This window comes from Orbicella faveolata, unplaced genomic scaffold, assembly GCF_042242905.1.
Source record: "Orbicella faveolata isolate gen_17 unplaced genomic scaffold, um_ofav_v1 contig_14, whole genome shotgun sequence".
Classification (NCBI taxonomy): domain Eukaryota; kingdom Metazoa; phylum Cnidaria; class Anthozoa; order Scleractinia; family Merulinidae; genus Orbicella; species Orbicella faveolata.
The window spans coordinates 19,185,089-19,208,918 of record NW_028301541.1 but is presented as its reverse complement, the minus strand read 5'-3'; the positions used below and the strand labels follow the sequence as shown (position 1 = coordinate 19,208,918).

Below are 23,830 nucleotides of genomic sequence, written 5' to 3'. Positions count from 1 at the left end.
TGTGAATATAATTAATTTTCGTCATGTGCGAAACCTTCAAATGGATTAAGCTTCTGGTGGTTGAATCGCAGAAGGATGGTCTACGGATTCCTGTAAATATTTCTTTGGGCAAATGATTGTGAGCGACGCGAGAGCTTTTCAAAGTACGTTAAAAATACAAATATTTGACCATCCGTAGTCAAATTTCAATTTACGGGTTAGACGTATATTTTAGCATGCACCACATGACGTGACCTATGTTAAGTTGAAATAGACACAGAGCTGATAATTTCGAAATGTTCTAACCTCATTTGCTGTAAAAGGCAGGTCCAAAGCCGATTTGACGTGTTTCTCTCACCATTCGTCGCACATAAAGCAGAAGTTTTCTTTTTTTTACATAACGTCCGATGTACATCGCCAACTGTCAACTTATTTAATGGTCGAATACCATGAATCTGTGACCCTCTTTCGACACATATGATCACCACCGAATCTAAGTCAAAAACGGCCAAGTCATTTGTGGATAGTTGGTTGTTTTGCACTACACCAAAATATCACGTTTGATCTATTGCTGCTTGAATCCTTGCTTGCAGAGGTTCCTTGCTTGTTCGTCACGCAGTGCTGTCATCCCATTTTAGGGGGTAGGGGTAGGACAATTTCTATGCTAATACGTAAGGCTCCGTAAGACTTGGAACGACTGGGAACACACAATCGTTTTGAGTAGGAAGAGATTAAATTAATAAATGAAAAGAGTGAATAGTTTACCATTGCCCCTGTTGTTATCTTTTACTCGACCACCGCTATCTACATGCCCTGCGTAATACTGTAACGCTAAACTCATACTCAGGTCTTTTCGCGCCGTGCAATTATTTTTGGCTTATATGTAATACAGTGGGCTACCCTCGGGGAAATGGGTGGTGACCGCTTAATGGGGTTGCCCGCTTAAATAGAGGTTGGTGTACCTTGAATATTTAATTTTTCACTATCGGGTTATAAATTTCTCGGTGAACATGGAGTCAATTCAAGACAATCATGATAGACGTGTGTTTGAATTATCACTCGTCATGCACCTTCAATTTCAGACTCTCATCTGCCATCGCCCTTTCCAAAACAAAGTTTTCAAATTTTGGGTGGCCGCTTAATAGGGGTAAAGACAATAATGAAGCCCTTATCGGAACGGTGGTGGCCGCGGAGGTAACCGGTCAATAGGTGTTTAATTTACAATATTTTACTGACAATAATTTTGGACTGTATTGACAACAGTCCTCTATTTTCTGTTACAAACATACCAATGTCTCGCCAATAAGCAAACAAAATACGCCAACTAAAATGGCATGGCCAGGGCTATTTACTCATGTAATTACTAATTAAATTTAGTCTGTTTTTCTCACGAATTAGACACGTTGTGATTTCCTTCTTTGATGTCAGTTCGTTCTTGCTTCATTGATCTACAATTTGTTTATGGCGATTTTTTTTAAAATTCTAGTGAGTACAGGCACTAGCTTTATCAGCTGTTGTCTGAAACATCAGACCGTACAACAAACGTGATTTGGACCGAGGCCACGTACACTATAGAATACGATTAAATAAATATACACTTATTATTATTATATATGAACAAACAGATGAACAATGATTAAATTCTTTCACTTATCCTGAGAGTGCTCTATACAAAACAGATCAAAATGTGCAGCATATGCCGTGACAGCATTGCGTGACGAACAAATAACGGCTGTAAGATTGTGCTGCGCCGACACGCTTTTCAGCAATGGTCAACAATCGATCAAACGTAATATTTTGGCGCAGTGCAAAGCAAGCAACTATCTACAAATGACTCAGCCGTTTTTGACTTAGATGCAGTGATGTTCATATGCGTAGAAAGATGGTCACAGATTCATGGTATTCGACCAATAATAGGTTGACAGTAGGCGATGTACATCCCACGTTAACCTTGTGTAAACAAAAACAAACTTCTGCTTTATGTGCGACGAATGGTGAGAGAAACACGTCAAATCGGCTTTGAACCTGCCTTTTACAACAAATAAGGCTAGAAAATTTGGAAATTATCAGCTCTGTGTCTATTTCAACTTATTATAGGTCAAGTCATGAGGCACATGCTAAAATATACGTCTAACCCGTAAATTGAAATTTGACGACGGATGGTCAAATATTTGTATTTTTAACGTACTTTGAAAAGCTCTCGCGTCGCTCACAATCATTTGCCCAAAGAAATAGTTACAGGAATCCGTAGACCATCCTTCTGCGATTCAACCACAAGAAGCTTAATCCATTTGAAGGTTTTGCACATGGCGAAAATTACTTATATTCTCGACACTTAATCAAGCGCTATTGTAATGATTTAGACATCAAATTAGTTTTTTCTTCCTTTAAGATAGGTAACCTTTTTGGTGTGAAAGACCCTATCCCCGGCGGGCTTCGTTCACGTGTGGTTTATAAGTTTACATGTGCGGGCTGTAATGCCTGTTATGTCGGCGAAACCTCCCGACATTTTTTCACACGCGTACGTGAGCACTTAGCCGTTGATAGGGCCTCTCACATCTTCAAACAATTCAGAATTCTGAACGTTGTCGCTCATTGTGTTCAATAGACTGCTTTCATATTTTAGATCACGCCACTACCAGCTTTCAACTGAAGATAAAGGAGGCTATCCATATTCAAAAAGAACTACCTTGCCTCAATCAGCAATTACACCATGTAAATCTAAAATTATCCTTTTTATCTACACCTTTTCACGTTCTGTTGTTACTATTTGTTTTAATTAGCATTTTTGCCTACTTATTATTCAACTTGCTTTGTAATCATTCATTCAACTGAAGATGACAGAAGTTCTGTCGAAACATGTCTTTTAAACTTAAAAAATTGGTCGTTTCCTTAAAATCTTTACGTGTCTACTGCTATCTAGACCTTTTGGATTCACGAAGTACTTTTAAGTGAATGAAATACGTGTCTTCGAAATTTAATTATTTTGCACCCAAAGAGACAACGCAACATTCCCTAAAATCAATCCAGTACACATTTAAACATTGCACAAAAATATTTGAGTGTTTTAAAGACGGAAGAATGATGTGGTTTTTGCTTGCGAGGCTCTCAAACTTGTTTAATAAAAAGGTGCGTCAAATGACGATTTTAACGGAATTTGGTAATTTGCATATTTCTTTGAAATAAAAGGATATTTTGCCAAAAAAACTATCCAGTAGTTTTTGTCATCCCCTAGCCTATCTACCATAAGAATATGAGCGAAATCGAATTTTCGACCCGTGCCGCGAAATTAGAATTTATCTTATTTTTACAGGCAGGCAATCTTAACAGCTTTTCCAAAACACAGCAAAAAACTAGTTCGATATATTTGGATATGGCAGCGTTTCGGGACTTCAAAGTTTCCCTCCTCTTGCCACATGAACACGCTAGCAAGGATTTCGCCAGAGTCAGACCGAAAAGAAAAAAATAATAATTGCAAGTTTGAGTTTCGTCTGAATTGTAAGCAACGCTTGATGGGTTTATCAACGCCAGATAAGTGACAATAAATTTTATGTCTGTAGATGCTGCTCAGTTTTGTTTGTGTAAAAATCCAATAAATTGGCTGTTGTCGATCAATAAGAGAGCCCGCCGATGCGTGTTTTGTAAAGTCAGTAAAACATGACAAATTGGACTTCCCCACTTTCGTATGAAAACGTACATCGAACTCATATAATATCTCTAGTTTTTAAATATGTTTAGGGTTGATAAATGTTTGAGAACATATTAAAAACTTACCTGAAAATATGTGAATACAGCAGAAATAATCAGCAAAATTACGATAACGCTTTCTTTAAACAACTCGAATAACGATTTCGATTTTGTTGCTTGAGTTATCAAAACTCCTTGTCTATTTTATTTTGGCAGTGTAAAATTTCACTATGTTAAAGAAACACACATGATGTTAGTAGCCTTTTGGCGTTGGTGAAAATTGTTGCAGCTTCTCAACAAAAAAGGTAACGAAAGAAATCTTTGTCAAGATTTGTTGACAATTGAAAACACGGACTTGGATTTGAAAGTGCACGCGCTGCACTATGCAAATGAGCTACTTAAGGGCTGATTAACCGATCTTTTCGAGCTGTTGCTAAGGAAAATTTATTCCCATGTAACCTCATCATTTTTAGTTAGTTCAGAGTTATTTGATGTGTTTTAACTTTTTTATGACCAGTAACACTAGTGATGACGTCATCAGTTCACGCCCATGGTCATGTGACTAATACAGAAAAAATGCGAAGGCTTCCAGGCAAATTACTTTATCGGAATTTTTTTCATTGATCTAACATTTTAATCGAAATCCTCATTACGCTATGATCGATTTTGTTTCATTTCTAAAAGGTCAGATTTTGAGAGCATTTCAAAATATTGAAAAATTCGTAATTTTCTGAAAAAAGGCATGAAATTTCGAAAAAAGGAATGCATAGCTATGTTTCCAACGTTGGCTTTAATTGAAATTCGTCGAAAAAGGCTGGATTTAATGAAAGACCGCGTTCCTTTAGCATTTAAAGAAACCGGAAGTGCGCCCGATATCTATTGGAAGTTACCCTTTCAGCGCGTGCGCAATTTACAGCACCAGTGCACTTCGGTAAGATCAGACAAAGCCACACGGAGTTAGTTTTTCTCTTTCTATTCCTCTTGTTTTTCTTTCTCTCTCTTATTTTGTCTTTGCTTATATTTTTTTTACTTTGCATTTTGCGAAACACAAAGAAAACGTCTAAAATGTAAGCGAATTTGCAAGTTTTTGAGTTGTTTTTATTTTCCGCGCTCAGGCTGACGTAACTGACCGGAAGTGAAATTTCACCTCCTTAGCAACGTGCGCGAGCGCGCGCATGAATCGGTTAATGGGCCCTTTGGCAAAATTGCCAAAAAAACCCGAAACAATAAGAAACTATCAAAAACATGGATTGGTTATGATTAAGCATTGTTGGGGAAACTGACAAATGAACTCGATACCAAAAGTAAAGAGCTTTCTTACATAAATTTTCTTTATAATTACAGAACAAAAGCAAAAGCTTAATACGCGTAAAGCAGATATTAGTCATTCATAGCGCGAAATTGAAGTTAGGTTTTCGACCCTGAAAAACTCGCCTCTTTCATTAGCTCATAGCAAATAACTGCATATTCGCTGTGAAAAATCTGCAAGAGAATCTCGCAACTCTCACCATTTAGTCACGCAACGTGACAACATCCACGCGAGAGCCCCCGACATGTGCGTGGATCCACGCGGATATATGACGTCAGGATGGCGCAATTTGTTCTAAAAATAGAAAAGTTGTCCCATATCATAGGTGCGCGCGGAACCCAAGACTTACGATCTCCGTCCCCGATTATGGCTCCTGCCGAGAACTGAACATTGGCGTAGTTGTATGGCTATATTTTTTACTGTTTTTTGCTTATTTCCTCTGTCAGGTGTTGCCAAGAGTGACCAGGACGACAGCGAGTGACCCCCAAAGAAAAGTGCCAGTGTTGGTGCTTTTGCTAAGTTGGATAGAGATTATGATCAAGAATTTCTGCAACGATTACATTTAGCCTACAAGTTTCAGTTTTTCTTATTTGTTTTCTTAGCGACGAAAGAAGATTTCAAACTTTCCCGGATACTGCAGTGTACAGCTCAAATAACTCTCAAATAACTGCCTAAACCAGAAAAACCTCAGTGCCTAAGGTAAATTCTTTGCAATGTATCGAACGTTTAGACGTGATGATAGAAATTGTTCTGAATCTTCTCTTTTAGGAAAAACATAAAGTATATTGTAATACCAAAGTGACGCTTAACAGACAAACCTGATGTTTTACCAGCGAAACGTGCTGTTAAACTTGTAAATATTGTACAAAAAAGAATGCTGACGCTTAGTAGCAATTGTTAATGAGGAAAGTAGGATTTTAAAGTAAATTATACTGTCAAAAACAACATGTATTTTGGCCGTTGTAACATTTCTGAAGAAAGTTTATGCAACTGTACGTGTTCTGCACAGCTTTTGTTGGCATTTTCATACGTTAAAACGAAAGGAAGTACTGTAATAAGCATATTGTATGACAAAGACATAGAGAATTGGTAAAAATTTCAACTGTCAGCTGACAAAATAACGCTTTTTTAACTTATAGCTAAGATCTGAAATCCGTAAAGAGTTTATTGCAAGAAAAGGACAGGAATTTGAACTGATAGCCTTGACACTACGTCGAAGAAATTTGAAAATGGGCAGCTTTATCCCGCGGTTAGGCCTACCGTCTACACAAATCCTTCTCGAAAACGAAGCTTTTAGAAAACGTTCTTCGAAACAGAAGAAATTTGAAAACGCCGGCTTTGCGTTTTAGTTTTGGAAGAAAAACACTTTGAAAACAGAGCTTTTCAAAAACGATGACATCACAATATAATTCGTGTGATTTCTCTTTCCCAGTTTTCTGGAACGCAAGTCCATATAAAGACCGGTGATTATTTTGTTTTCAAATTTCTCTGGCGTAGTATGAAATGGGGCCCGAGAAATTCGGACAAGATTTAACTAAGAACCGAGATTCCAGCTTCTCTTTCCAGATCCTTCTTGTTGTTATCAGTCAGAACGGAACTCACTTCGTTAAAGGAAAGTCGTACGAGTAGGTGATGACGTAAGCTCATTTGGGGGAATCCCTTAGTTCTTGTTTATTACCTAATCACCGAAAATGAAACGTAAATTGCTTATTGAATTAATACAGGAAATCCCCCTCTGTAAAAAAAAGGGCGCTTAACATAATTTACCCCGAAGCAGAGTCATACGCTCATGCATTACTATTAGGTAAACTAGATAGGTTAGATGATAGAAGAGTACACTTGTGCTATAAATATATGGCGAAAATAAAGTCCCCCCACCCACCCTTTGCATCATCTGCTCCCCAGTCCACTCCTGGACGTGCTTAACTATCCCTTAAGGCAGAAAACACAAAAGTATTATCTTTTCCGGAACATTCAGGCCTGCAGGACGAAGAGAGTAGAGGACTTTTTTACATTTAAATATTTTATGTGTCTCAATTGATAGTATCACTGTTATACTTGTAAACATGCAGGCCTGCACGACAAAGAGAGTAGAGGACTTTTTTACATTTAAATATTTTATGTGACTCAATTGATAGTACCACTGTTATACTTGTAAATTACTGTACTTTAGATAATTTAAGATTGTAAAATGTACTCGTTAATTCAGTTGTTTTACTGCAAGAGAGTTTTAATAAACTACTTTACTACTTTACCTACTTTACTCTGTAAATAAAATTATTGTTATTTTGTTATTCTGTAGAAAATATTTATAGCCTTTCCAAGGGAAACAGGTATTGGGATTATTAATAGAGAGCTTCAGAGATCCATTACGGTTGTGCCGTAATGAAAAGAACAAAGTGTCTCCACGTAATAATAATAGTACAAATCTTGGTGCATGGTACAAATTCTTAGCTGACTTTTTAAAAAAATCAACGTGAAATTCAAACCAAATTTAGGGTATTTTGTGGCTAGAAAGTGAACCACAAGATTGACTTTTTTTCTGTTTCTATTTGGAGTAAAATGCTTTCTTTCCATATTCAGTTGGAGCTAGTTCTTAAAAATGATAGACGTACTGATTGGTCTTAGGTAATTGCGAGATTCGGTACAATCATTAAAATGTAAATTCTCATATTTTACTGGGCGTCGTCCTTCGCGTCGTCCATCTCATTGCTTATTCGAGTTCCGTATTGCCTTGCATGTCACGTGTCTGTCGTTCTCCCGGGGGTAGCCGTGATAAAAAAAATTATTGTCTGATGATAACACACACCACACCCCACACCGACCACTTGAGCAGTTGGGTGTGGTCGTAGGGCGTAATTCACGTCTTCATGATTGGTAGGGCAGGGTTAATTCACACAGCCGGTTACCTGTCAATAGCTTTTTCAGGAGAAAGAATCGAACTCAGGCAGCAATGAGATCCTGTCGAAAAACCATTTTGCAAGTTAGGGGTAGACTACCTAACCAGTAGAACTTCCCTTGGAGAATAAATTTTTAATGAAGTAGGTTTGTCTGAACCAAAGGCGTCGCTAATATTTACTATTAGCTGTCAGCAACACAGACGAAAGGAAGTTAGTAAAACTTTACACATTGAGTCATGCATGCATACATGTACAGTATATATTTATAAGACAAACATGTACCTTAATTGTGTAATTGTACCTTGTATTGCGAATGAAACTGAAACACGAGGAAAAAATTAAACGTGCCGACTGTGTAACATGGCAGAACCTATACGCCAAAGTGAGACTGTGGCAAAATTCCACAAAATAAGTGAGAGAGTTGGATAAGCAGATAGGAATTACAAATACCAGTTTCACTGCTGCACGATGCAAACGCTTAAATAACTACTCGTTCTGTCTCTTTAATTTGATACATGTTCTGTATATAGAGATATATAAAAAGACTTCTTGGCCAGTCGAAATCGAAAGCGTATCCCATGGTTCGAACGTCTTATATCTCGTGCATCGTTGTTATTTTGAATGAGATGCGGTTTTAGCTGCTAGAGGTTAAAAATTTGGAATTTCATTCTGATTTGAATTTCTCATATAGTGGTAAGCTGAGTAAGTTCAACTTTAGTCTTGAACTAAAGAACTAACGAGAACTGCTTTGATTTATCTTTAGCATAAACTATTTCCGGGTTACCAAGTCCCCATCATTTGCCACGCGGGCGCCGAGGACTGGGTAATAAGAACACGCAGCTCTGTCACACAGTAAAGCCTGACGCGACTATATTCAAGCGATATACACTTTGTTCTTTTTTAATTAAGAATCTATTTTATAAGAATATGGCGGCTGAAATTTGCGAAATTTTTAGCTGTCCGGGTTCGAGCCCTGGCCGGGGTCATTGCGTTGTGTTCTTGGGCGAGACACTTCACCCAGGTGTATAAATGGGTACCAGCGGCGAATTTAATGCTGGGAGTAACCCAGCGATGGACTAGCATCCATCCAGGTGGGGTGAAGAAATACTCCTGGTCGCTACATGCTAATAGAAACCGGAATAAGCTCCGGTCTAATGGGCCACTTATCTCGTTTACAGACTTAACCCTTTACCTGAGAATTTGAAAATACTATAATTCTGTGTGTTAAAAATGTATAAATACAATACAATCATCATTTTTAACTAAACAGCATAAAATTAAAACTAGCCAAAAACCAATAAAAACTGCACTAGCCGTATATTCGATGCTAATAACATTACTGCAAGAAGTTATCTCTGTGTTAACAGGCTTTAATGACTTTAATACCTGCCGTGTGGCTCCAAAATTACTTTAACACTACCCGGACACCATCCAGATCATTACTTTATCACCATACAGACAACTACATTCAAGTAAACTCTGTTTCATGTTCAATCTTGAAGAGGTGTAATTTACCAGACCCTATTCTCCTATAGTCTCCACACATTTAGGCTACACGCCCAATTACCCAGTGTTTTGACCTTGGTTCGTTCGTTTGCAATTTTTTTTTCTATTTGCGTTACTTCTTTTGCTTGCAACTATGAAATCTTGTCTTAATATCTTAATTGCTTTATCTTATCACGGCAATTATGGCAAAAACGATATTTAAAGAGTTAGTTAGAGAAACATACAGTAATAACATTTCGCCTAGCAAATGTTCAATTTTCTCGCCATTTTCCTTCAGGGGCCACAAGAAAGAGAATAACTTTTCAGTCAGTGATTTTTTGTGTTAATAATTTTCAACGCCAGAGAGAAAAAGCCTAGTTTGTTAATTGTGACGGTTTGTAACAAGGCCTCAGGTCATGGTGATAACATGGAGGACCAGATAATTACAACCAACTTTCTTTCTGAATCGCAAAAGTCGCTTCTCGGTCGAATCCGGAAGGATATGGTAGATTATTGAGTCTAAATAATTGATGAATTACAAAAGTTTTTAAAATTTGGATTTGAAAAAGCAAAGCTAACCGAGTTTTGTTTTCAATTTGAGAAACTCTATCTCGACATGATGTAACATATTTTCATCTGAGTTTGCAGTTCAGAGTCGAGAGTATCCAATTGAGAATTTTTTAATTTATTTTTTCAATTTTATTTTTCTTTTCGACGTCTTTTCCTAATACATTTTATTAGCCTTGGGAGTGGAAATCTTCGCCGAATTGTAAACAAAATGAACTAGAATTGTCTTCGAAACCAAGTTTTGAAATTAATTGCATCGTTCTAAAATCCTACGCCGGAGAAATTTGAAAACGTAGCTTTATTTCTACGGTTAGGCCTACCGTCCACACTAATCCGTCACGAAAAGTATGGAAGGAAAACAATTTAAAAACGAAGCTTTTGAAAAAAAAAAAGGACCACGCCTCGATAAACATGTGATTCCCGTGCCCGACTTTTTCTCAAACACAAATCCAAAGTGACCGTTGATTGTTGCGTTTTGAAATTCCTCCAGCGTAGTGTGGACAGGAAATATTTGATGCGTTTTCAGAGTGAAAACGTCGTTTTCAAATTTCTCCGGCGTTGAATGGTCTGGGCCTGAAAAAGTGAAATTGAATTTATACTGATTGGAACCTAGACTGAACTCGTAAAGAAACAGTTCTGGAATATTCAAGGACAATATTGAATACTTGTCACTTTCGGATATCCCCTCGGCTTAAATATTTTCTAGAAATACCGAATATTCGCAGACAGGTACTCCGCTTGTAAAATCGAGTTTGAAACGAAATAAAAGAGGTACGAAAAATAAAATACTTAGCTTGTTGTATTGTTGTAAAGGTTTTTAGATGGATGCATAAAAAATAAAATAAAATAAAATAAAATAAATATCTTAATTGACCACTCTCCCAATGGGGCTTTTCAGAGCCAATGAAACCAAATAATGAAATAAATAATTCAAATGAACATAACATGGTTAAAAATCCCTACTGGCGGGAGGCAGACCAGTTGGCTATTTACGAGCGCGGCCGAGGACTTGAACTGTGGTCTACCGAGAAACAACTCCAGCTTAGTGGTCAGAGCGGAACTTGAACCCGCGACCTCCGGATTTCAAGTCCGGCGCCCTAACCACTCGGCTATAAATTAAACAAAATCACTGAGAAAGTTCCAGAAATTGTGTCTGTTGACGATGTTCTGCATTTCGGGAAGTTTCAGTAAATGTAATTTAGGATACTTGGATAAAAAAGACTTTCTCTGGTCTATAGCGGAGTCGATCTCTTTCATCGCTTAGGCCCCATCCACACTACACTGGAGGTGTTTGAAAACGGAGCTTTATTTCTACGGTTAGGCCTACCGTTCACACTAATCCGTCACGAAAACGGAGCTTTTCGAAAACGCTCCGGAGTAAATTCAAAACGCTGGCTTTGCGTTCTCGTGTGGATGGAAAATATTTTGAAAACGGAACTTTTTGAAAACGATGCCGTCACGATTTCCCTGACCGAGGTATCCTCAAACACAGATCCAAAATGACCGGTGATTGCTGCGTTTTTAAATTCCTCCGGCGAAGTCAAGTGTGGACGGGAAACATTATTTGATGCGTTTTAAGAGTGAAACCTCCGTTTTCAAATTTGAAATGCCGCACATTTCAAAAAGTAATATGAAACGTCATTTTTTGTACCTATTGACAAGGATTTCCAAAATCTCGTCCAACGTTTCTGTATATGAATTTTTCCCTATTTATTTTTTTTGTCAGGAAAATCTCTTGGAAAGTTAAAGATAATAAATGAACAAATTACCTTCCGAATTGCGGGTATTTTTTGTTGAGATGTTGTTGTTAATTTCCTGTCGCAAACACATTTTCCTCTTCGGAAATGAAACGCGTAATTTCTTGCAATAAAAGACAACTTTTCTTAAGTATAAACACGGCAAAATCGCGTCTCAGGAACCAATGTAATCAATCACATGGGCTTGATACGAAAACCTCTTTTCTTCAGTACCGATTAAAAGATTAAGAGCTAAATTTCGCCGTCTATGAATTCGGTAATCTCTTGTCTTTGTCTTCTTTCAAGGAAAATGCTTTTAAATCGTTACAGGATGCTGGTACATGTTATCTACTTTTTGTTTGCTTTTAGTCAGCAAAATTAAATGAAATTTCAGTTCTACTCTTGTAGAGAAAATGAAAGGGGATTGGCTTTTACCATGCTATTAATTTACTGTGGAAAGAATTTTGCTATCCAGGAAAAAAGAAAAACACTTCGAATCTTGTGGCTCATTGTAGTTTTCTAATCAATTATATGTACACTTGCAAAGAAGGCAACTTAATTAGTGCAAACTGTAAGAAACATAAAATGAATGCCGCCGGTTGGTTGTTTTTGGGCTATAAGCCTGGTTGTTGTGTTTTAATAATAGTTTCTGTTACCACCAGCTGCCTGTCAATGAAGGAATACAAAAGCTGGTTGCCGGAGTTGCGTCACCGAGCTACATAAAGTTGTTTACAAGTGTTAGTGCTACAAAAGTAGATGGTCGGCATTTGGGCGGATTCTGTTGCTGTATTTACGACCTTGCAGTGAGTTCCTCCAACCATTTTTACATCATTCAGTTTAAGAAGAGTTCTCCAAAACCACTACGCAGCAGGTAAATACAAATATACAAAAAGCAAATATGGAAAAAATCGTACATTAAGCAGCATTTCTTTGGGTACTTTTTGAGATCACAAAATCTACCAACGAAAAAGTTATTCTCCGAGATGTTGCCAATTTTTACGACAAAATCATGTACTGTAAGACCATATTACTTCCACTTTGTTCCTTTGTATTTTAATTTTGTATTATTTTTTCCCGAAGTCATTGGATCAGCAATATGTTTTAAAAGTACCATACATTAGAAGCCTAACATCTTTCACTAATTATATCGCGGTGTTATTTTTGTTATTAACAATTTCACAAATCGTAAAAAATTGACAAATTAATCGCGCGTGAAAAATTTACACGCACGAAGCACACATCTAAATGCTAGTTTGCCATGTGTAGCGCAAATTTCAGATCCTTATCGTATATCCGTACTAATTTTTCGAGCTTCCAAAATTAAAAGTAAATTCACACACACATGCAAAGATATAGTTTTCTTTTGACAAGTTTTCATGTGACATTTGCTTTTATTTGCTCGAATGACAACGAAATCTGCGAAGTTTTCTTTGAAATGTCTCTTTGCTATAAAAAAAAATCTTTGCTATAAAAAAATTGTACACTAGTCTATGAAGAAGATAACTTTTCAAGATCACACGAGGAAAGCAACGAACATTTAAGTGACAAATCTATCTTCTCGTCCAGGGCTATACGTGAAATATTTTCAGAGAATTGCGAGATTTGTTGCTCGATAACTTGCTCGAAATTTCTCAGGGTTATGCCAAATTGTGAAAAAAAAGTGCTTGGAAGCTGCTCACAAACTTCTCCAGAAATTTTCCCATTTCTGTCAGTTAGTATCAAGTTAATTACAAGCAAAGAAATACGCTAGAAAACTTCGTAAGCTTTCTAAGCTTTTTCTGATGTAATCATTTTGCAACTGGATTGGTTATTTGTTTTTTCTCGGACTTGAGAAAAATCGTATCGTCTTTTGAAACTGTAAAATTTGTGGTAACTTTCAATTCACATGTAAAGATGTCGCTGAAGTCCCATTTGCTGACACGTTTGAAACATTTTCATGCCAAATGAGCCAAACGAAAGTCGACACTAAGTCGAAAGATTTTCGTATCCTTCTCGGAAGTCTTCGACCAGGGTTCGGAAATTATCCTAACCTGATAAAAAAAAAAAGTGTTTGTATGGCCGTATGACCAATGTCAACAGTAAAAGATGTTTCAATGTTGCAATTTGTCAGAATAGATAGAAGTTGCAAAACGTCGCCCGAAACATCCTTATGTCATGTTTGCAAAGTAGAACAGCTTCTTGTCAGTTTCAAAGTGGGACAGCCGCTAATTTATTCCAAAGTGAGAAGTGTTATTGCAAAGTGTCAAGGGCGTTATCTTTACAAAATACGTGAAGCATCGTATGTCTGATAAGTTCCGGCATTTTAAACCATGCTTTTTCAAACTCATTAATAATTGATCCGTCGCATTTAAACCGAGGGAAATTAAGCTTACAACCGCGACGGTGTTTGAATATCTGATTTGAATCAGCAAAAGGTTTACGATTAAATGTATTCGTTTTCTTTTTAGTTTTAGTTTCGATTGACAAGATCAAACACTCGAGACATTTCTTCAAAACACCATGAACTTCGTCAAAAATACTTCGCTGCAAGCCGTATTTTCAACTCTTTTCTCGGGCCCCATCCACACTACGCCGGAGAAATTTGAAAACAACGCTTTCACTCTGAAAACGCATCAAATGTTTTCCGTCCACACTACGCCGGAGGAATTTGAAAACAACGTTTTCACTCAGAAAATGCATCAAATGTCTTCTATCCCCACTACGCTGGAGAAATTTGAAAACGCAACATTAATGTACTGGTGATTTTGGATTTTTTGTTTGCGGAAAACTCGGCTAGAGAAATCACATAATTATCGTATGTCATCGTTTTCGAGAAGCCCCGTTTTCATAATATAAGTGTTTTCCGGACATGCACACAAACACGCAAAGCCGGCGTTTTCAAATTCCTCCGGTTTGAAGGGCATTTTCCAAATTAAAAACTCCGCTTTCGTGGCGGATTAGTGCGGACGGTATATCAGGCCTAACCGTGAAAATAAAGCTGCGTTTTCAATTTCTCGGGCGTAGTGTAGAAGGAGCCTTGGTCTTTGCAAATGCGGTAAAACAAATGAAGGTCTCTTGTGGCTAACAGATTACGTTTTGTTAAGAGGGAGGCCTCCGTTTGATCTTGTCACTCTGTCACCTGTATCTTGTCAACATATCAGCTAGAATCATTTCACTTTTATTCCGCCCGCTGTAGAAGATATAAAAAAACAAATGAAGGCTTTTTTCCGGCAGATGCAAAATTTATTTCAGTTACCAGCTCATGTTGCACATCGATGAAGACTTACTTTTTCTTAGTGAAGAAACATACGGTAAGTTTACTTGTTTTAAATCTCGTAAAGTGATCAAGATTTAATCATTCCTTCAAATACTACCTCATTGGTAGGCAAAAAGCTGATGATATAGAAATTCAACAACGATTAAATATTCTCGGTGATGGCTCGCTAAACCAAATTTAGGCCAAATCTAAAATTGAAAGAGATCTAAATCAGACAAAAGGAAAATGATAGCGATATTTTAGAAAGAGAATAACTCCAAATATTAACAAAAAAGGTTTCTATAGCTGCCACTCTGATTCATGAAAGACGAAACTACGCAACAAAAAATGAAAGAAATTGGCTTTTCTAATTTTCATTCATATTTCTGCAAATAACTTATGCAGATGACTTTTAATTATCAACTTAATTTCCTTCCAGGCCGGCAAGAAATTTAATTGCGAAGTTTCGTATTTCCGTGTTGATTTTCTCCACGAAATTTCTCCCTGCATGCCAGCTACCACAAGCTAAGTACTTATCATACCTATTGCAATTTCTTTTATTATTATTATTTCGTTAATTTTTGGTTGTAAATTTCCTTCGATTTCTGTCGATTTAATTCAAGAGAACTCTGTGCGTTATGTGTAAATAATCAGGGAATAGTGTCTAATCGCATTTTGAAATCGATTTCTCACCGGAAGACAAACATGCTTGGTTTTGCAGTCAAGATATCTCTCCAAGTAAGCTTATATACTCAAATTTCGAGAATATTTTTTCGATACACCTACACGATAAAAGGCTTAAAACTTAAGGCTATAGAGGGTCGATATCATTGGAAATCGATATGGAAATCAATTGCAAAAGTATTCCAATGTCGCGAATTATTTCGCAATTGGTTGTTTCTAAAATTAAGAATCTTGATCTAAACAAGAAAAATTATGTAGAACCATTTTGGACCGGCTAAATTGTTGCTGAAAGTGTTAAGGTAAAAATAACGCAACATTTTTTATAAATCCGTTATTCCCAACTTTGCGCGCTAGGATACGACCAAGGTAGGAAACTTTTCCACTGACATAGCTATAACAAGTACAACTGACTGAATTACTAACAATTTGTACCTGATATAATGATATTTTTTCGTAGTAAAGCCGACATGAAGGCACCATGGCTACTTGCTGCCGCGTTGCTGTTACGGCACCTGGTAACTAGTGCCCAGGGCTCTAGGAACTCCACTTCTCATTGCAGCGTTGATGCTCGTTGTCGCTGTTTGTTAAAACCAAGTGGATTTTTGGATACTAGATGTCAGTTAAATGGTTCTTCGCAACCAGTATCGCCTCTGGTTCTTTTTAAATCCTTGTAAGGAAACAATTTTATCCTTGTTTGGTTAAACAGACACGTAGACAAATAGAATTAGAAGTGTAGCTGGCATCAGCAAACTGTGTGGACATTTCACCATGCACCCTTTTCAAGGCGGGGCAATCTAAGAGACGCTTGTGGTGAAGGACGGAGTTGAAAATTTAATTATGACTTAATCCCAAAGAGTTTCCCATTTGAAACATGCAACATTTGCTGTGGACGCTAAATATATATATTTTTTAAATTCTTCAGTTGTTACAACCCTTAGTTGGCACCCTGGCTACTCTAATGTCAACTGTTAAAAATAATTAAACTTGGTTATGGTCGCACTGAAAGCCTCATGTTCTAATGATAGGGTGTGTGATTTTTTCCGCTATTTTTCAGAGATCTATCTAGAAACAGCCTTCAACACATACCCACGGAGTTTTTGCTGAATCAGAGTCAGTTGGTTAACCTGTAAGTGATTCTTGATAAAATTATGTCTCTTTCCCCTGCATGAGAGTTTTAGGAAATGGCCTATTTTACAACCTAGCTTAGAGTTTATACGAAAGTATCCCTTGCTCTCTTCTAGTAATGTACAGTCAAATCTGTATTAAGCGAACCCCATATTAAACCGACAGCCTCTATTAAGCGGACAGCAGTGCAAGTCCCATTTTCCTTTTCCCACATTCACTGTAAAAAATACCTGTATTCAACGGACATCTCTATCAAGCGGACGCGGACAGCTTATAAACTTGACTTTTATGGTCGTTTCTATTGTTAGAAACCTGTATCAAACGGACACTGCAAGAAGAATGCATAATTTCTTTGTCCAAGTTTTAGTAGATCGGCCAACAGAACATTTACTGAACATTTGTTTTTGTTTGTTTTTTTAAACCTTCACATGATTCGATCAATATAGATACCCTTTTTGTATACTTAAATCGCTTTACCTCAGATACTTGTCATTGTTTATGAAAATACGGTTATTTCAGAGTTATCAACCGTTCACGAGAATGCTATTTGACCCTTTCAAGGTCTTTTAATACTGACGAATAGTAATGACCCTTTTAAGACCAATTCTGAGGGAACCTGTTTTCAAGGAACACCCTGTGTTAAGCGGACACTAGCATGGGTCCCGAGGGTGTCCGACTAGTACAGGTTTGACTGTAATAGCTAGAGAGGATGAGGGGTGTAAAAGTTAGTCCCACATTTATCTCTCACATGACGTAGCCTTATTAGGGAGTTCGAGCAAATCACTACGGCTGGTGCTACTACGGCTGCCGTGACTGAAAAGGTCTGGGGAGAGTACGTCTCGGTGGTCTGCCAAATTTTAAGTTTAGCAAGCAAAGCGAAATACAAAGATGAAAGAAACCTGGGGGGGGGGGGTCCTTTGGGAATTTCTGGGTGGGGATGTGCCGCTGGGACCCCGGAACCCTTAGCCTATACCAGAGCTAGTTCAGCTGAAGTTTGCTACCCTATACTAGAGTAAACTCCTCAAACCCCCCATCCATCGACACTATTGCGGCTGATTTGCGTAAATTTAAACTTGCCAATTTGATTTTTTTATATTTTTGAGTGGCAATTCCTGGTTTGCTTAGTCTAGATAAAATCTTCAACCAACTAGTCAGTTTTGGGAAAAATGATACCCTATTCTAGACCCAAACGGTCTGATTTATATACCCTATCCTAGAGTAAACTGCTTGAAAACCATACCTTTCACAGCGGCACATACCTATATAGCCCATATATGGCAGTGCCCCCCCCTCCCCGGGAAAGAAACATCGGCTAAGGAGTTTAAAATCTCTTTTATTTAGTTTCTCACAGCCAAATGGCTTCGGTCAAAGGACGATGGCTGTTATTCGGTAGGACGAACAGATTATTTCTCAGCGAAAGCGAATGCCATACACTTTGTACCATAACAATTTGATGGATGAACTATATAATCTCAGAGACAAATATCTCAAAGAATATCGAGTGAAGAACACAAATATATCAATAGTCAAAGAAGCAAAATAGCATCGTATAGTTATCCAGATATAAAACATCTTCACTAAACCCTCAAAGCAAACTTAACCGAAGAAAAACAACCTCGTGCTCAACACGAACATTTCACTTGACTCGCTTCGCCATTCCAAGACCTTTGCCAAAACTTATCGTAAATTCAGGATACGGATTTACAGGCTTATGAAAGCCAACCTTGACACAATCTTTGACTTAAATTGAGTTCAAAGGATATAGCATTCAATGGAATTCTTAAAATGCCGAGATGTTCGTTGAAAAGGGCCAGAGAAGCGAAATAAACCGACGTAGTAGACACTACGGCAAAACATCCCGACTCACATAATCAGATTTCACGCTACGGCTGGATGCAACCGACGTACATGCGCAGTGTCTCATTTGGGGGAAATTTACTTCCGGCAGCCGTATCAGAGCCAGCCGTAGCGATTTGTTTAAACTCCCTATTATTAGCAAGGTAGTCCCTATCAAGCTCTTTTTAGACCATTCCTGGTCTCAGAAATCCCATTACAGGAGGTTCCAGAAATAACCAGCCCTGTGACGCAGATTCTGCTGACGTAGACAGCCCGTGCCCTCACACGGACTTTCATCCTTCACGAAGAAACAGTCTTGGAACGCGCGTGGGATAGTCCTCCTTAGGGAAAAAAAAAAGGATGGCGGCTGTACATTTTACCACAATACCACGCGAGTCTTACACAGCCCATAACTATAAGGAAAGCCATAAGTATTTTTGCAGCATTTGTCCCTGTGCTGACGAAATGCATGCTAGGTTTGACTGAGATTCTAGAACTTCTCTGTAGTTTTTCAGTGGCGGATCCACACCTTGAGCTAAGGGAGCGGGGGAGGGGGAGGGTTTCTTGCCTTGCCAGCTTTTCTTCGTTTTGCGAGTTTTTTTGTTTTTTTATCCAAAATAAGGATAAGGGGGAAGCCCGGGCTCCTCCCCTAGGTCCGCCACTGTTTTATGAGCGTTGTTAAAGTTTTCGTGTGCTAAAAATTCTGGGTGAATCTACCAGCCGTCGTCTTTTTTTCTACGGAGGATTATCCGCAGGGAAATTGGATACCCAGTGTGGATATCATATCTAAACTAACATGAGAGGGGTCACCTTGAGAATAAGGTTTATATGGGGTATTAACTCCCTCACCCTATCTCCGTCCTCTCCTAGTTAAGGGTTAATTAGTGTAAACAAATCCGTCCCTTTCCTATGTCATAGATTTTAATCATATTCTTATTACAGCAGGCCTGTTATAATTTAAACGTGAATTATGTTTCAGCTCTCTGGCTTACAACAACATATCCACTATAAAAGATGGTGACTTTGGAACTCTCCCTAATGTCAAATTATTGTGAGTATTCTCCTCATAGCCTTTCTCGTCTAACTTCAGTACCGCCAATCTTAAGTGTCAAAAACTCGGTAATGAGACAACTTGAATCTGACTTAAAAAGATCTTTTCACTACAATTCAATTTTGGAGTCAGATTAGATCACGTTAAGAAACACTACAAATTACCCTCCGTGTGAAACCCTGTCATTGTGACATTCGGAGAGTGCGCTTTAAAGACGTTCGCCCTAATTGTTTCGGCGCATCCTCACTGCGCACGCAAATTCACACGCCACGTCATGTATGAGACCGCGCTAAGTAATAAAATGAACAGTGATAGGGCAGATGGCCACTGCTATAGCTTTGCCTGAATTTAACGATCTTAGATGTTCGGTGACCCCTATTTTTCTCTTGATGGATCATTTTCTCCACCGCTGTTCTACGTTTAGCGAAAAAATGAAGAAATTCTATGGACTAGAAGTTTGAATTTTTTGCAAAATGCACCATCGAATTCCGTTCTTTTTAGCTCTTCGTTTATCTGTGCGACGGTTTCAAATTCCTCTTGAAGGGTTAAGTTTTGTGAAAACGTTGGTAACATTTGGAATTATTTACGCAACAGACCCAGGTTTGCCTCCGTTGACTCACCTTCGATATTTTTAACAATAAACCCCTATAAAACATGCTGAATTACGTGCGCCAATTTTTCAAAATCAGGGTAGTTTTTCACACGCTTTATTTCTGAAACGAAGTCTGCTACCCCCACTTTTTTTTGCATTTCTGATACAAGTAACTCATTATCTGACTGTTGTAAAACAAACAAACAAAAAAACATCTATCGACTGGAAAATTTTCAGGCCAACGTCCTTAATTACAACTTCGCTCCAAGCACTCTTTCAAGAGTCGGACAATTTGAGATAAACTGAGCAATTTAGCAAACTTCACTGTTTAATGACATCCTCTTCCCATTCCAGAGACCTGAGCTTTAATCCTTTGCAAAGATGGGAAGGTGACGTCATTCGCCAGCTTCCGAACCTGACGACCTTAATCGTTACCGGAAGTGCTTGGACCCCAGATAGCAACATATTAAACTTGCCATCCCTAGGACGCATCCACGGTGTTACATGGAGCGACGAATGCGCAAACTGTACGCTGGTCAGATCGAATATTCCCAGTGGACTTACCCTCAGTAAGGACAGTCCAGCCAAGAAGTTTGTCGAACGTGGATTTTTTTCAATTTGCGCCAGCCCTTTGAAATGTTCTCCAAAATTTCGTAAGATAACTTCTAGCCCTGCTGAAAAAGCAAAAGTAATAAACGTGCCCAAGAAACTATTTTACACCTCATACATTATGGGTTCAGTAGCCATTCTGCTAAATTTAATCGTCTTGATCACGGTTTTTTCCTCGAGATCCCTTCGCCAGAAAACATCGATGCTTCTTATCGCCAACATGGCGATTTGTGATGTCTTCATTGGAATTTACTCCATCATCATTGCCGATTTGAACATCTTCAACTTTTTGTCCAACGTGAGTGACAAATTGAAGTCAGGCGAGAAGCTTGTTCTGGGGGGAGGTGTCCTCTGTCCACTTGCAGCCATCATATTCACCACAGCTGTTTGTGTGGCAGCGGTAACCTCTCTTCTGCTTACGGTGGAGAAGTACTGCTCCATAGTCTACTGTATGAATCCCGACCATCGCTTAAACAAAAAAATAGCTGCGGCATGCCTGTTGTTCTCGTGGGTTTTATCACTCAGCTACGCACTCTCCCCCCTTTTCCATGTTCTAAATCTCTCTTACAGCGCCACAATGATGTGCAGTTTTCCAGTTGCACAGGAGAACACATTCCTGATTTGCCTCGGAGTTCTCATCGCACTCTACATCGCGAATATCCCTTTATACGTGCGAATATTTCTGTTCGTGAGACGTTCAGGTTCCCATTTAGGAGTGAAAAGAGAAGCAGCCATCTTAAGGAAGATTGCCCTTGTTGTTGGCAGCAATTTTGTCCTCCTGTTGACACCAATGATTCTAATAATCACGTTCGTGCCTGTAAAGGACATCCACGACACGATTGAACTTAACAGTGGTCATAACACCCAGATGTTATTTGTGGTTGGTTTCTGGCTCCCTATCGCCTGTCTGGGACTAAATTCCTGCATCAATCCCATTCTTTGTGCCTTCAGGCAGGGGCAGTTTGTCAAGCGGATCAGAAAAGTTCTGAAAACGCACAGAATTCCACCGTTTGTTGAAGCCCTCAGGAGACATGAAGGAACTTCGTCGATATCACAGTTAAACACAGCCTCATCTCAGATTGTGCTCTACAAGGTAACTCTCTTCGAGAAGTAAACAGAGATTAGTGGTTATATCATTATAACCGAAAGTTTAACATTGAAAAAAAAAAAAATTCTGTTACGACGCAGATCCTTGTTTGACTACCACCGTTCAAAGTGCTGTATTTTACAACCAGGATCGGACATGTACAATCTCTGCCATTAGCTGTTTAAGTGACTACTCATATTTCAGTTCGTATGTGAAGTGTGTGTAATCGTATGACTACTTAAACTAAAAGGAAAGAATGAAAAAAAGTCTTATCTAAATATACTCACGCATCAGTACGAATTGCGGACCTATTTTGGACCGCCTTTAGTCAAGTCGTTAGTGTTTTCATTGTAAAAAAGACTCTAGATCTGTTGAGATGACTAGATGACGATAAAAATTAGTAATTTTAATATTATTATTTATTAATTAACATTATACAGTCAACGCTCGTTATAGCGGACAACCTCGTGACCGTCATTTGGTGTACGTAATAGCGAGAGTCCGCTATAGCGGGGTGTGATGAAAATTGCTCAAGTTTTGGAACTGTCGCATATCAGGTTTACTGCTATACCCTTTTAAGATTTCTAGTTTCTTATTTGTAGTGTACATTTACTGTAATTTATAATCATCATAGGTCGATATACTATAGTTTACATTTCAAGAGTGCGGTGAATAATTAGCTCATTTATTACCGCCAAGTTGCCCGTTGTAACGAGAGTAGAACAATATAAATATTAGTCTGGGACCATATGAAGAGCCCGCAGTTCCGTTTTATAGTGGGAGTTCGTCATAGCGGGAGTTCTATACCGGCATTTCTTTGTAAGTTCGGACGGGGATTTAGCTTCTGTCCGTAATATATAGCGGGATGTCCGAAAGGCGAGAGTTGACGGTGCGATATAGTTGAGGTCAGACAAAATGACGGAGGCTTTATAGCTTTAGTGTTTTAAAATGTTCCACCCAGTTCAAGGCATATATAGTATTACCGAATAAGGGCATTCGTTCCTGACGTGGTAGGTAGGTAAAGTCTGCATACGGGCAGAGTGGCCTAGTGGGCCGGAGCTTATCCCCGTTTCTGTAGCATGAATGGAGTAGGGGTATTTCTACTCCCCCCTGGATGGGACGTTAGTCTATCGCAGGGATACCCCCAGCATTGATGTCGCCGGTACCCATTTATAGACCCGGGTGGAGAGAGGCACTGTTAGAGTAAAGTGTCTTGCCAAAGAACACAACACAATGTCCCCGGCCAAGGCTCGAAACCGGACCGCTCGATCCGGAGACGAGCGCACCCACCCCAGAGGCTAACCGCGCCTCCACATTCGTTTCTGACGGAGTAGAATATTGCTTCAAGTACAAGTTGGAGGGAAAAAAAAAAAGATAATTATAGACAGACATAAACAGTTTATTTTACTTGGTCACTTGCGTCCCATAGACTTGATAAGCAGAGTCTACAGGACGACCAGCTAGTTTACAGGTGCGCCGAGAAAACAAAATAAATAGGGTATCGAATTTTTGGTCAGGTCATTAACAGGGTAGGGACAATCGCAGATTTTGGTCACAAATAGGGCAAGGGTTTTGGGAAGTGGGCCGCACACCCCCACCCAACTTTTCTGGGTGTACCCCCCGGGAGGTATTCATATTCTCACAGATAACTTTGTGATGTATCAATTATTCTAAACATTTTTTCTGTAACTTTTAAGAAGTTCACTGGATGGTGTTGTTTCTTTAATAGCTTGTTGAATTAACAGTTACATGATGCTTTGAAGTGATTTTGAATTCGTCGTTCACTTGTATTATTAAAACTCGCATTCTTGATATCATTTGGTCTTGCATATTGATAATAATGATAATAACATGACTTTTTGAGGGAATATTGTTTATTTGCACCCTTTTAGTGTCATTTGCGCCCTCGCGCTTCGCGCCAGGGCTGCAAATGACACTACATGAGGGC

The 23,830-nt window shown here is 38.6% G+C and overlaps 2 protein-coding genes across 3 annotated transcripts in view; both read left to right on the top strand.

The window, feature by feature from the left end:
* Window positions 1-7,227, top strand: part of LOC149114407 (uncharacterized) — a 35,151-nt gene extending 27,924 nt beyond the window's left edge. For both annotated transcript variants that reach the window (XM_089286872.1, XM_089286871.1), the window contains one exon: window positions 5,422-7,227. In XM_089286872.1, the coding sequence (XP_089142998.1) occupies window positions 5,422-5,456 (35 nt within the window). In that variant the 3' untranslated portion in view covers window positions 5,457-7,227. The remainder of the gene's footprint in view (window positions 1-5,421) is intronic.
* Window positions 7,228-15,342: 8,115 nt separating this feature from the next.
* LOC110047976 (follicle-stimulating hormone receptor-like) lies at window positions 15,343-23,699 on the top strand. Its single transcript, XM_020753731.2, has 4 exons — window positions 15,343-16,252; window positions 16,637-16,708; window positions 19,523-19,594; window positions 20,541-23,699. The coding sequence occupies exons 1-4, from the start codon at window positions 16,023-16,025 to the stop codon at window positions 21,907-21,909; spliced, it is 1,743 nt and encodes a 580-aa protein (XP_020609390.2). The 5' UTR covers window positions 15,343-16,022; the 3' UTR covers window positions 21,910-23,699.
* The last annotated feature ends 131 nt before the right edge of the window (window positions 23,700-23,830 follow it).